The sequence below is a fragment of the Rhinolophus hipposideros genome (assembly GCF_964194185.1).
Source record: "Rhinolophus hipposideros genome assembly, chromosome: 19".
Taxonomy (NCBI): domain Eukaryota; kingdom Metazoa; phylum Chordata; class Mammalia; order Chiroptera; family Rhinolophidae; genus Rhinolophus; species Rhinolophus hipposideros.
In genome coordinates, this window is record NC_138065.1 from 21,153,955 (window position 1) to 21,169,133 (window position 15,179).

Sequence of the window (15,179 nt, forward strand, 5' to 3'; positions counted from 1 at the left end):
ATCTTTTTCACCATCAACTTCATCACTGATGAGAGTGCCTGGTATAAATAGATACTAAAAAGATACTTATTATTGAATAAAACTACAAAAATCAGAAACTGGAACATGGAGATTAATGCATATTTTAAGTAACAATAATAGCTACAATGTTTAAAGTAGTCTTGATACTCCAGGCTGCTTCATGTACATTAATCTTTGCAAATTCATAAATGCATAATAATGTGCTTTCATGATAATTTAAAGGAAAAGCAAAATTTAAAACATATTTTCAATTTTCAATTTAAAAATAATTTAACATAATTAGTATAGGGAGGCTGAGGATATATCAGTTTAATGCAGCACCTGTCCGTCTCAATACGCCACCATTACCTCTCAATATACTACAGCAGTTGTCTCATAGGGCACCTCTCTAAAAAATGAGTGAGAGCATATCTCTTCTCTGCTTAGAACTCTCCAACGATTCACCTTTTATCTAACAATAAAACCTAAAGTGCTTACTTTGGCTTTCAAAGCCCCCCATGGTCAGCCACGTATGACCTCTCCAATCTCATCCCCAGCACTTCTCCCCTCTTTCACTCACTGTGCTCCAGGCATACTGGTTTCCCCATTGTTCCCAAAGAACAATGTAGCCTCCAGATTTGTGAGAAAATAAATTTCTGTTGTTTAATCTATCCAGTCTGTGGTATTTTGTTATCGCTGCCCTAGTAAACTGATATATTATTTTTATAGAAAAGAAAAAAAAAAGAAAACTGAAAAATGCTGACACTCAGAAAAATTAGTAAATATGCCCAAGGTCCCACAGATAAATGATTGATTCAAATCCAGATCCTAACCTCAGAGCCCTCACTCTTAACCATTAGTTAAGAGAGTGACTGCTTCTCTTATCTGCCTAACTAGATGTTAAGTACTCCTGAGGTTTAGATCATATTCAGCATACTAGGTGGTCACTAATTAATGAATGGTGATATATTTATTGATCAGTCTCTTCAGGGTTTGTCAAACAAATTAATACCTAGGTTTACCAGGCCTTAGAAGGAAATAATTTCTCTAAGTTTAAAGGGGAAAACAAACATAGGCCTTTATTTCTTGAGTGACACAAATATGTGAGAATATTTTTGAGAAATTTTTTTACTTTATGAGGCAAATCTTGAAAACTTCCACTGACTTAGCAGCCCAAGCTGGCCCCTGTGCTGAAACTGAGGCTTACCTGCCAGACAACAATGTAAAAATTGAGCACAAATGCCCCGGAGTCTCTGAACCATTTCAGGAGTAGTGTGGTCGGTGCTCTCCTCACCTTAGAGCAGAACAACTTGACACATTTTTCTTCCTTCTGAGGAAAGGGTTCTGTTTAGGAGATTTGGGAAATGTTTCCTTAGAAAACTCTTCATCTTAATAATGGTTAGGCTGTAACTGACTCAAATGGATAGAAAGCAGCTAAAGAAGAGAAGCATCTTCACTCAGAAAGTAAATGTAGAAAGTCATCAATACAAAGTGGGAAAGAGGGAAAATTTATATCAGAAAAAAAAAATTAGGCATTATCCCTCCCTAAATTGTTGTATGTCATATATATAATATATATTATGTAAATCTATAAATGTGTATTTCCCAGATACTGGAGACTTTTAATTTCTAATTAAGCTTCTCTTCCCTGCCTCATACAGGTACATCAAGATGATAAGCAAAAATTGCTTTAAAAATTATAACAATACTAAAGTTTTAAATTTAATTTTACATAGAAATCAAGTTTCTCTATTTTAGAAGCATTTTTTGTTTTTGTTTTTTGGATGAGTATTTTGCACTGAACTTGTGCTGATGAATAAGAACCAAAGGTACCATAGCAGAGCGCTCCTGTATATAGCCAGAGAATTATAAGTAAGAAACTTCCCCCTTTCTTCCCACTAGCCAGTCACTTACTTGATGTAACTAAGGTACGTGGCATTCAGTGTTTGTATATTATGTTCAGTAAAGGTAGCAAGACACTGTATATTGGGAAGGAAGTTATTGGAAAGAAGAAAGAAGATTCACTTAAAAACAATATTTGGCTAAGGAGATGACAGTAGGGAGAGAAGAGATGAGCAACTCTATTTCTGACTCTGTTTTCAAATAACTGAGACCAGGACCCACTATCTAATTTGTGGGTCCCAGTGCAAAATGAAAATCTGAGGCCCCGTGTTCAATAAGTATAGACTTCCAAGATAGTGAGAGCAAAGCATTAAACAAGTGTTGGACCCTTCTAAGCACAGGATCCGGTGTGACTGCATAGGTCACACGCTGTGACTCTAGTTCTGAGTAAGGGCTCACAATTTCTTTGTAAACTCAGGGACTGACTAAGTTAGGTTGTCTCCATAGTCACTTACAGCTTTTAGGAGTCTATGTTATGAATATAAAATACTTTATGCTTCTCAGATGAAAAGATTTTAATTCACTTGTTAGAGCAGAGTTTTGTGAAATTTTTTCTCTAAAAGGAATTACTTAGCAAAAACATGTCTAGTATTTGTAGCCTTGCCTTAGACGGAAAAATACCGACCCCCTAAATGAAAGTCTTCATGATGTTCATCACATATCTCTAAAGGAGCACTCAACTAATCTTGTATGTTAGAGAAAAAGGATCAGCATAAGACCTTTGTGAAAAAAGAAAATGCAGCTATTATGTATTTTTGATCTTAAAGTTTAGAAGTGGATAATTATAGTTCTTTGGCTTTCATTTTCCATTTTAGCCCTTTAAAGTTCACTGAAAAATGTAAATTATACCATCAAGCCATCTTGAGCTCTTTGATATAATAATTAAACAAAAAGTTTTTCCTCATTGATTTTAGTACAATTTTCCCTTTCTTGAAATGTTAGAATCTGAATTCCTTAATGTGGGAGGTATTCCAATATAAAAAAAAATATATAGGAACATGAAACACCAAGATATGGAATGAGTGTAAGAAAGAAAGAAAATAAAGAGGGAAAGAAGGTGGAAATGAAAAAATGAGTTACTGTAATGTTACTCTAAGGAATACCCTATTTTATAATAAAGAATTTCCAAAAGCAAAATTAAGTTACTGCAATGATAATTTAAAAGAAACAAACAATGGAGAAAGAATCTGTAAGTTCTTCACAAGTGGCTCTGGACCAGGTGTGAAGTCTGAGATCAGGCTCGATGACATCTCATGATACTTAGTCTGCAATTCATTGCAGTGGACTCACGACGATGAGAAATGGAAGTTTTAGACTGTCTACCCAAGGTTCTGACTCATTGCTCATGCTACTAGTTTTCTAGTATCCCACATCTAGTTTTTCCTCTTTCTTAGTAATGCAACACTGATTTTATTCAGTGGAAGCTGTATATAAATAAATATTAAATTCTCCAGTTTTCCTTGAAGCTAGTTATGATATGTAACTAGCCATTAAGTTGTAGTAAATTTTGGCCATTGAGATATAAGCAAAACTACATATTCCAATTAGCACTGATTTCCTAATTGCCAGGTTAAGTAGGTCCATTCCTTGTATGTTGCCTCTGAAGCAATTCACTTCTGTTTATTTTATTTGTCCTGAAACTCTGTCCTTAACTTTCAAAAGAAAATTCTGTTTTCCCCTAACATTTTAGCAACTCCATTCAAATCTCTACTGCCATCACTTTGAAATTTCAGTAATCTCTAATCTGTACTACTTAATAAGCAAATTCTTATTAACCTCCCAGCCTCTGATTCAAATGTAATTTCAGTTTGTTACGCACAGAATAACCATATTTTCTCTAATGCTTTGAAGTAGCACAAAATAGAATATGAGGCAGAAAATTAGAGAATAATAATTATTACTGTGACTATATTATTACTGTGACTATATTATTCCCAGGATGATGTAGACAGGCACACTTCAGGAACAGTGGGACATGACATCATAATAAACCTTTAAACTCATGCATATGAGGTCAGACAATTAAGTTCACGAACTTGTTGCAACACTGTTGCTAAGCTTTTTTGATATCAGAGGGATTATTCATTATGAATTCATACCAACTGGACAAACAGTTAACCAAGTTTACCATTTGGAAGTGCTCAAAAGACCACGTGAAAAAGTTAGATGACCTGATCTTTTTGCCAACAATTCATGGCTCTTGCATCACGACAATGCACCAGCTCACGTGGCACTGCCTGTGAGGGAGTTTTTAGCCAGTAAACAAATAACTGTACTGGCCCCCAATGATTGCTTTCTTTACCTGAAGATAAAGGAAATATTGAAAGGAAGACATTTTGATGACATTCAGGACCTCAAAGGTAATACGGCAACAGCTCTGATAGCCATTCCACAAAAAGAGTTCCAAAATTGCATTGAAGCGTGGACTAGGTGCTGGGGTCAGTGCAGAGCTTCCCAAGGGGAGTACTTCTAAGGTGACCATAGTGATATTCAGCAATGAGGTATGGAGCACTTTTTCTAGGCTGAGTTCGCAAACTTAATTGTCTGACCTTGTATATGGTCTATTAATTTTTGACAAAAGAGCCAAGAAAATACAACCGGAAAGGGATAGTCTCTTCAATAAACGGTATTGGGAACACTGGACAACCACGTGCAAAAGAATGAAACTGGACCCCTACCTTATACCACACACAAAAATCAACTCAAAATGGATTAAAGACTTGAAGGTAAGACCTGAAACAGTAAAATTCCTGGACAAAAATGTAAAGGTACATTCATTGACATTGGTCTTGGCAATGATTTTTTGGAGCAGCCATCAAAGAAGAAACAAGTAAGTAGGATTATATCAGGCTAAAAAGCTTCTGCACAGCAAAGGAAACCATAACAAAATGAAAAGGCAACCTGTGGAATAGGAGACATTTGCAAACCACATATCCGATAACAGGTTAATATCCAAAAAATACAAGGTACTCATACAACTTGAACTCAGTCAAGTTCTTATACTTTATTGTTCACAATTTTAAAAAATCTCATTAAGTTAAACATCTTATCTTGGGATACCTTTTCTCTCATTCACTATACTCTAGACATCTGTCTTTCACATCTTCCTGTACATCAAGCTTTTTTTTCCACCTCAGAACCTTTGCAGGTGCGGTTTCACTTAGCTCCAATCCACTTCATACATTTGTATGTTTCGTTAATTCGTATTTTCTAGGTCCTCAGTAGTCCTCCCATGTTTACTCAGTTTAAAATAGATGCTCCATGTTATTCTCTGTTAGTGGTCTCACTACATTATAGCCTTTTCACAACTTGTAATTATGCATTGTTATTGATAACTGTGTCCCCTCAAAGACAATATGTTGAAGTCCTAACCCCCAGTATTTCATAATGTGCCCTAATTTTAAAACAGGGTCTTTATAGAGGTAATCAAGTTAAACCAAGTTTATCGGGGTAGGCCCTAATCCATTATGATTAGTGTCCTTGTGAAAAGAGGAAATAGGAACACAAAGACAGACACTCATAGAAGGAAGATGATGTGAATACTCATAGGAAGAAGACAGCCATGTGACTGGAGTGATACATTACAAATCAAGGAACACCAAGGATTGCCAGCAAACACAAGAAGCTAGAAGAGCAAGGGAGAATTCTCCTCCAGAGTCATCAAGGAGAAGATGGTCCTGTTGGTACCTTGATTTCAGACTTCCAGCCTCCCAAACTGAGACAATAAGTTTCTGTTGTTTTAAGCCACCTACCTAGTTTTGGGTACTTTATTATGGCAGTCCTTGAGATGAATGCATGCATTAAGTGAACTTTATTTACTATTTAAGTCTGATGTCTGTCTCCTCATGAGACTTTTAGCTTACTGAGGCAGGTTATGTTTATTTTATTTACCATTTGTTTACAGCAGCACAGATGATGGTGTCTGGCACCTATTAGCAGTGTAATATTTATGGAATTAGTGAATTACTGCATGAGTGGATGCGTGGATGGTGATATTTGAATGTAGAGTTTTAAAAGATTTTAGAATCTCTGATTGTTCAAATAAACCACTTAAAAGCCATAATAATTTAATCTTAAAATCAGTATTCATAATACTTCAAGTAGGAAGAGAAAATCTTTTATGCATAATTACCAAATGCCTCATTTAACCAGCTCTGATTAGCTATTTAAATTGAATGTTCTTAGATGATTTGCTTAAAATAAGAAAGCATTGTTCTTCTGATCTTACCAAAAGATTACCCTAACTCACTTTTTAGAATAAAAAAATACAAACTATCTCTTCAATCTCCATGACTTACATTAAGAGAAATATAAACAGGAACTGTGGAAGTTCAATTTTTCTCTTTGGAACATATGTAATTATGGCCTTAAACAGTTATACCAGCTAATGTGGTCACACACACACACACACACACACACACACACACACACACACACAGTTGTCCCATTTGAAAGGATCTCATTGTCCAATAACCTTATGAACACGAACAGAAATACATTTTCAAAGCTGAGGGAATTGTAATGCATGAGAAGAAGGGAGGACGATAAGCAGTAGTGGGCATGCACTTGGCTTTATATTCCAGTGATTTCTAATTCATGTGTTTCCACTAATTACTACACATTCACACACCATACCTGCACACACAGACCCGTGTACATAAATATTAACTTAAATATGTACCTGTATCTATATATACTGACACACATGCATCATATTCTGAATCTTACTTAATATATCTTAGTAAATAACCATTAGCTTACTTTTGCTCTGAATTCATGGATGGTCTGGAAGTTTCAAGTATGCGGTGGGGACAAGGGGAAGCTGATATAGATTTAATACTTATTTTTTTTTTAGTCAAAGTAAGTAGTCAAAGGCAGCGGTGTATAATTTGTTCTTATGCTTCCCAGTAACGTAGAGTGGGCAGAATAATTTCCCCTTTCCACAGATGGGAAATTGAGGCCTATAATACTTAACTAACAAGCTCAGAATTTTAAAGGCTAAAATACGTTTTTTATTTTTTAATAGTATACTCAGAATTTAATTCTACCTCTAATGACCCTAAGAGTTTATCCAAAGTCATTATTAAATACACAGGAACATTATTTCTATATTTATAAACTACATACAGAATTGTGCTGCCAGAAAGAATCTGTATCCAGAAAACTTTCATTTCTCTCTGAAGTTAGGCCGTTTATGGTTCCCATTGCTGTAACCCTACATCTGGTTTTTAAATAAAAATTAGGACAGTTTTCTTGATTAGTTTATAACTATGCTTGAGAGAAAACTAACTGAACAGTAGGAAATTTGTGTTTTGGGAAGCAGTTATTGAAAGAAGGCATGTGTTGAATTAAAAAACGCATGTGAACTTTAGATCTTTTTTTTCAGTAAAAGTCAAATATGTTATTTTGCTATTGTTAACAAGCTTTTTATGAGGTATCCAACAATCACATTTTATATTCCTAACAATAACCATCACAGCACATATCACAACCAGTTCCAGAAAGCTATATCAGGAGGTCCACTTCCAGGATGACAACATAAGAAGCTCCAAGGACCCGGTCCGTCGTGGTGAAAATTATATATAAGACGTAGTCTCTTCAGCAAATAGTGCTGGGACAAGTGGATAGCCTCATGTAAAACAATGTAATTGGGAACACATAATATACACTAATTAACTCAATGTGGGTCAAAGTCCTAAATCTAAAAGTTAAAACTCTTAGAAGAAAAATGGGTAAATTTGCATAACCTCAGATTTGGCACTGGATTATTAGATATAACACCAAATGCATAAACAACAAAAGAAAAATTAGATACACTGAACTTCACCAAAATTAAAAATTCTATGCTTTAAAGTACATTATTAAGAAAGTGAAAAGAAATATTTGCAAATCATAATCTAATAAGGGATGTGTATCGAGAATATATGCGTATAAATAACTCTTACAACTCAATAATAAAAAGACAACCTAACTTTAAAAATAGACATGTCTCCAAAGAATCTATACAAATGGCCAATAAGCACATGAAAAGATGCAACAGGAAATGCAAATCAAAACAATGAGATACCACTTCATCCACTAGGATAGCTATAATAATGAAAAAACAAAACAAAACAAAACAAAAAACCCAGAAAATAACAAGCATTGGAGGATGTGGAGAAATCAGCTCCCTTATACACTACTGGTAAGAATATAAAAAGGTGCGGCCACTTTAGAAAACAGTCTGGCAGCTCTTTAAATGGTTTAACATAGTTGTGATATGACCCAGCAATTTCACTGCTAGGTATAGGCCCAAGAGAAATGAAAACATATCTTCACACAAAAATGTACACACCAACTTTTATAGCAGCATTATTCATAATAGCCAAGGTTGAAAACAACCCAAATGTCTATCAATGAAAGGATAAACAAATATAATGGATAAGCAAAATGTCTTATATCCATATAATGGAATGTTTGGGGCCACGAAAAGGAATAAAGTACTCCCAAATGCTGCAACAAGAATCTTGAAAACTTTATGTTAAGTGAAAGAAGCCAGTCACAAAAGATCACATATTACACAATTTCATTAATATGAAATATATCTAGAACAGGCAAACCTAGACGGGCAAATAGAGACAGAAAGCGAACTAGTGGTTCCTTAGGCCTGAGGAGATGGTGGAGGGAGCAGGGAGTGATGAACAAAAGGCATGGGGTGTCTTTTTAGGGTGATGAAAAACTGCATGCATAGAGGGGGTTGTATGGTTTCAACTACCTCTGAGTGCCCAATGAGGGAGCATTCTGGCTTTCTCAGCAGCTTGCCCAAATGTGGCTCAGGAGAGGAAAAGAGAGAGGTGAGGCTTAAAAGCTCTAAGTCAAACATTGAAAATGGAGCTAGATTCTTTACTGCAAATGGTTTGAAAATTATACATGCCAGTATTTAAGAAAAATATTTAGTTTTACATTTATATATATGCTTGTGTATCTCTTGATTTAGTTAAAAATTTTTATGTCTAGTTTTATTGTGACACTCATTTAAGTGCTAATACCCAGATGATAACTTAAAGTCATTTATGTAATGTAACATGCATGACCCAATACCTCAAACTTTACTCATTCTTCACAAATATTTATTTCAAAAAATTAGCAAATATTAAATAACCAACATATTCAGATTTTAAATGTAACCATAAAATCAATAAACAATCACTTTGTATGATCAATATTTCTAGAAGGTAAGCCTCAAGAGTGAAGTGAGTGTAGTGTCTTTTTTATCACTATAGATCATAAGAACATATAATTGTGCCTTAGAAACAGTAGACATTTAATAAATAAGTGGGAGAATAAATTCGATAAACACTGTATACATTAAAAGTAGAAGCTAGATATGAGTTGTGAAGACTGTGTAAAAAATACCAAAAACAATTTACTAGTAGGAATATGACTGTATAAAAATTTCTAACTAATAACTCAAATAATAATTTAAATCTATCTTGGTAACTTTTTTTTAATTGTGGAAAACAATTACTTAACTTTTAACAAACCAACTTTTGAACAGTTACCATTAATATTTAATAATTTTAAAGCTTTTTATATTTACTTCAAATTCCTAATGTCAGAGAAAATTATGAAATATAGATGAAGGCATAATATACTTGTTAATATATGCTGAATTCAAATTAGAATCTGCTTCAGAGGCTTGAGTTACTCGTAGAAAAAGAACACACCACAGTCAGTCATTTCATATTAAACATTTTATTAAAACTGAATCTTTACAATATATTTAAAATGACACGTCCCACAGACAAATATTTAGGAAAAAATTTTCTATATGTAATTATTGGTGTATAAATTTAAGAACATAATTAAAACTAAGCTAATATATATATATATATACACACATATGTATATATATGTGTGTATATATATATCTATAGATATAGATATATCCCAATTCATATCAATTATCAATGATCTGGAATACGTGAGTCTCAAGTTGCTGGTTTTCCAGATATTGTGAAACATTTTTCATCCACTTTATAAAGGATACGGCCCATCCATAAAGAATAACTTTGGTTAATAGATGCTATCTCCCAAAGATCACACAGATGTCCTTAATGGTATTAAATTTTATCTTCAGAGGCTTCTTCCCAGTGGAGGTCAGTCTGTGATGTAAGGAAGGATTCCCAGGTAGCAAGGCACTGAATAATGGAAACACATCATGGGGAGACCAACAGTGTTAAAAGGATAACTAGATTCTTACATATGTTTCTACAGCAATCTGTCCTAATCTGCTCTCCCATCAGCTTGACAGAATCCTTGTCATGTTCTACATATTTTAGTTGTTAATGAAGGAAACTATTTACCAATAAGGGGAAAACATATAAAAGGTTAAAAGATTAGCATTGGTTAGTTTGCTGAAATAATCCACTATTACTCTTCTGTCAGGAGAGAAAATAGCTCTAAGTTATACAGGAAAAGAAGGATCATTTGGATCTGAAGAGGTATGTGTTAAGCATCTAGACAGAAGAGTGGTGATACAACCATGCCTTACTCAGATTTGAATCCCACTACATCAAATTTGAGTACACACAAGTTGATTGATCTCTATTATAGTTTCTTCAGCTATAAATTAAGTTAATGATAGTGCTTACCACTAAAGCAATTGTGAAAATTAAATTAATATAATCTGTATAAATCTCTATGCAGAATGCCTGGTACAAAGCAAGTGCTCAAAAACTATCAATTATTATATTATGATGGTCTATTGGGATTAGGTGGTGAGAGTTGGTCATTAATGGGCCACAGAAAATGATAATCAGAAAAGACTGCAGATGGTGGGGACATACAAACATAAATGTAGCCTAAGTCATGACTTTGCCTAGGGCTGATTCTCCTAATACCCTAGTCTCAGTTATCTGCACGAAGTTTATCTACAGAATAATTTTAATAGTTCACATGTTACACATAGAGGAAGTAAGATAAGGATGATAGTATTTCTCATCCAAAATAATGTGAGAAGACAGTAGAGCAATATTTTTAAAGTGGTGAAAGAAAAACTACTGTCAATCTAGAATTCTATGCCCAGCAAAAATATCCTCCAAAACAAAGGTAGAATGAAGATGTTTTCAGACTTTCAAAAGCTACATAATTTATCACCAACAGACCAAACTAAATGTTTCTTTTTTTAAAAAAAACAGTCTTTAGGCAGAAAAAAAGAGACCAGATAGCAAGATGAATCCATACAAAGGAATGAAGAGCACTAGATATGGTACATGGGTACATATATTATACATTTTTTATTACTTCAATTTATTTATATTTAAATACAAATATAAATATAAAAATAAATATAAATATACTTTATATTTACAATATGTGACTTAAATTATAATAAGATCTTATTTGGCTTACCATATAGGTATAATATATCACAAAAGGAGCATAAAGTCCAGAAGAAAGAAACAAAAGAATATAATTGTAGGTTCTTAAATGATAGGTGAAGTGGTATAATATTACTTGAAAGCAGACTATACGGTACATACAATAAACCTAAAAGTAACCACTAAAATCATAAAACAAGGAGTTATACCTAATATACCAACAAAAGATCTAAAATGAAATCATGCAAAATTGTCTATTAATCCAAAAGAAGGCATAACTAAGAAAATGGGATCAAAGAACAGATGGAACATTGATGAACACAGGGAACAGACAGCAAGATAATAGACTCAAATCTAACCACATAAATAATCAATTTAAATGTCAGTCTAAATACTCCATTAAAAAACACAGACTGTCTTATTAAATAAAAAATGAAAAATATATTCTGTTTATAAGAAACACACTTTAAATATAAAGACATAAGTAAGTTAAAATTAAAAGGATGAAATATATATAATATATATATGTATTATATATCACTTAATGCATGTCAAAAGAAAGCTAGAGTGGCTTCATTAATATACAAAGTATATTTCAGAGCAAAGATTATTATCTGAGATAAAAATCATTTCATAATGTCAAAGGGGTCAATTTATCTGGAGGACATAACTTAAAATGTTTACACATATAATGAGAGAATTAAAAATATACGAAACAAATGGACAGAAATACAAGGAGAAATCAAAACCACAACTATAACAGATTTTGATACACATCTCTCTTAAGAATTTGATAGAACATGTGGACAGAAAATCAGCAATGATATAGAAGATTTGAAGTCCACCATCAATCAGCTTGGGCTAATTGATACTTATAGAACAAAGGAGAATACATATTTTTTCATGTGCACATACAACATTAACCAAAATAGACCGTATTTCAGGATATACAAAAAGTCTCAATACATTTAAAAAGAGTTAAGTCATATAAAGTTTATTCTCTAGACTTAATGGAATTAAATTAGAAATTAGTAATAGAATGATATCTGAAAAATCCCCAAATATTTGAAATCTAAACAGGACACTTATAAATAACACTCTTTGTCAAAGGAGAAATCAAAAAGAAATTTAGATGTACTTTGAACTGAATGAAAAAACACAACATATTAAAAATTTTGTAATAGCACAAAAGAAGGACATAGAGAGAAATTTATACTTAGTACTAAATGCCTACATTGGAAAAGAAGAAAGCTCTTAAATAAATGATTTCAATTTCCATCTTAAGAACTAAGAAAAAAGAACAAATTAAACCCAAAGTAAGCAGAAAAGAAAAACACAGGAAAAGTCAGAGAATGCAAAAGAAAAAAAAAAAACATACAGAAAAATTAATGAATCCAAATGTTAGATCTTTAAGAGGATTCATAAAATTGATAATCTTTTAGCCAGACTGATCATAAAAGAACGACACAAAGTACCAACTGTTAGGAATCTGAGGGGTCACATTATTTCAAATTCTATTGAAGAAAAAAAAGAAAATATGAAAAACTTTATACATATACATTTATCAAGTTAAATGAAAAGGATCAATTCTCTGAAACACACAAACAACCAAAAGTTACTCCAGAAAAAAACAGATAACCCAATGAATTTGAATTTGTTGTTAAGTATCTTCCCACAAAGAAAACTCAAGGTCCAATTGGCTTCCCTAGTGAATTCTATCAAATATTAAGGAAGAAATCATATTAATTCTACACAGACTCTACCAGAAAAATTGAAGACATAGAACTGATTCCAACTTACCAAAACCAAAATTTTTATAAGATACGAAAACTATAAACAAATACCCCTCATAAACATACATGTAAAAATTCTTTAAAAAAAATTTGGCAAATCAAATCCAGCAATCTATAGAAAGAATTATACATCATGACCAAATGGAGTTTAGCCCAGGAATGAAGATTGGATCAACATTCAAATACCAATCAATGTAATTGACTGCATTAACTATAATATCATCTCAATAGACACAGAAAAGGCATTTCTCAAATTACAATGTCCATTTCTAGTTAAAAAAAAAAATCTCAGCAAGTGAGGAAAAGAAGATAACTTCTACAACCTGAGGAAGAACATCTACAAAAAATCTACAGTTAAACTCATATGCAGACATGCATTAACGATTAGCTGTTGTTAGTATTTTTTCCCCCAATGCCAATGGGAGAAAATATTCAAACTCAGCTTTATAGATACTCAAAAATCTCCACCAAAATTTAAATATAAAAAAGGAAATATAAAAATACCAAAATACAAATATCCTTTAAAAATCTACCCACAATGTTTATAAAACAAAATAAACAAACAAAAAACTATTAACTGGGACTGAAGGGCTGATAGCAGAACCATATTTCCCACTTGGGGAGAACCCCGTTTCCCCTGTGAAGCTCATTTTTACTAGAGCTCTCTGGCCAACTCTGCACATCCATATACAATCTATTAACCCTGCAGGGCAGCCCAAAGCAATTACTGCTTTCAGGAGATATCATATCTTTCTGATAATTCTGCCAAACTGTCATTTAAATAAACTTCTGAACTTCCTCAAGGTAAAATTCAAAATGAAATTTTGAGCAGTCTGCTCTATTTAGAATTCCTGTCAAATCAGCGATCCAAAACGTAACAAAGATGGCATTAATCCTCAAATGAAGAAACTTCTATCAGTCATATTCTGCTTCAACTATCCTAGTTTAATAAACGTCTAAGGAAGATGTTCAGTAGCTATCCCTGCTGATTAGTAGTTTGAATTAACATTTTTATTTTTAAAGTAAATCTTAAAAGGGACAATGAAACATAGTAAAGTAGACAAATTAGCTAGTAATTAACTATCTCCTTACCATCCACCACACTAAAGGCAGAAAAATAATTTATGTGTTTTGAAATACAGATTATAGAACATTAGCATAGAAAAACAACAGAAGTAACATGACAAGTGCTATATATCAATATGAATACTTGGTCAGGCATTATAATGGTTGCTTATTACATATTACCTCCTTTAAACCTCACAATGACTGTTATGAATCTTATTTTACAGATAAGAAAGCTGAGGCTCAAAAAGTTAAGTACGTTTGTGGTATTACATATCTGTTAAGTGGCATAGCCAGTATTTATTCATCAACAAATGGAGAAGAACCAATCTCTTGAATGACCACCAGGATACATTCGGTAAGTCACTGGGCCATCAAGATGAGATACCGTTCTCTTACATGGTTGAGGAAGGACTATCTTGCTTGGAAGGAGGCATAAGAAAGTACATGACTGCAGGAACACTGGGCTGATCAAACTTGAGGAAACACTATATATGTGAATTGAGTATGTGGAAATTGATTCCCTACATGCCTCCTGCAAAATTTCCAGGAGCACATATACCCTTCAAAGATGACCGAGTTAATACATGCCAGGCATACAGTAAATAGTAAATGCAGATGACTGCAGAGAAGGAATGTATTAAATTACTGATGCAAACAAATATGCTGGTCATCATAAAAACTTCATTTTTCAACTTGAATATTCATCAGTTGATATCCTGGCTTCTAGTGTTCTCTAAACTTGTTAAGTTTTGCCATAGAGGCCTGATTACCACTCAGGTTTTTGACCAATCAGGTTTCTAGGCATACAAAATTGAGGATTTGACCCTGAACTGTGTAGTTCCTTATGCTGCCAGACCTCTTTGGGAATTTTTATATATTTTTTTTTAATTAAATAAATATATTACTTACATCATGCCAATATTTAATATTAAACCATTACCTGTTATGTTGCACATTTATCCAGTTAATATACATAAATCTATTTAAAAATAATATAATTTCTAACATTCTTTAAATCTCTTTACTCTTTCTTGCTATTTTCTGAGGATGAACG

At 33.0% G+C, this 15,179-nt stretch overlaps 1 protein-coding gene across 4 annotated transcripts in view; it reads right to left on the minus strand.

Moving 5' to 3' along the window:
• The window catches only part of SNX7 (sorting nexin 7), a 205,365-nt gene that overhangs the window by 108,768 nt on the left and 81,418 nt on the right, over positions 1-15,179 (minus strand). For 2 of the 4 annotated variants that reach the window (XM_081025195.1, XM_081025197.1), the window contains one exon: positions 9,624-10,082. The exons of the other annotated variants lie outside the window; for them this stretch is intronic. In XM_081025195.1, the coding sequence (XP_080881321.1) occupies positions 10,005-10,082 (78 nt within the window). In that variant the 3' untranslated portion in view covers positions 9,624-10,004. Of the gene's footprint in view, positions 1-9,623; positions 10,083-15,179 lie in introns of those variants that run through there. 4 annotated transcript variants of the gene reach the window in all.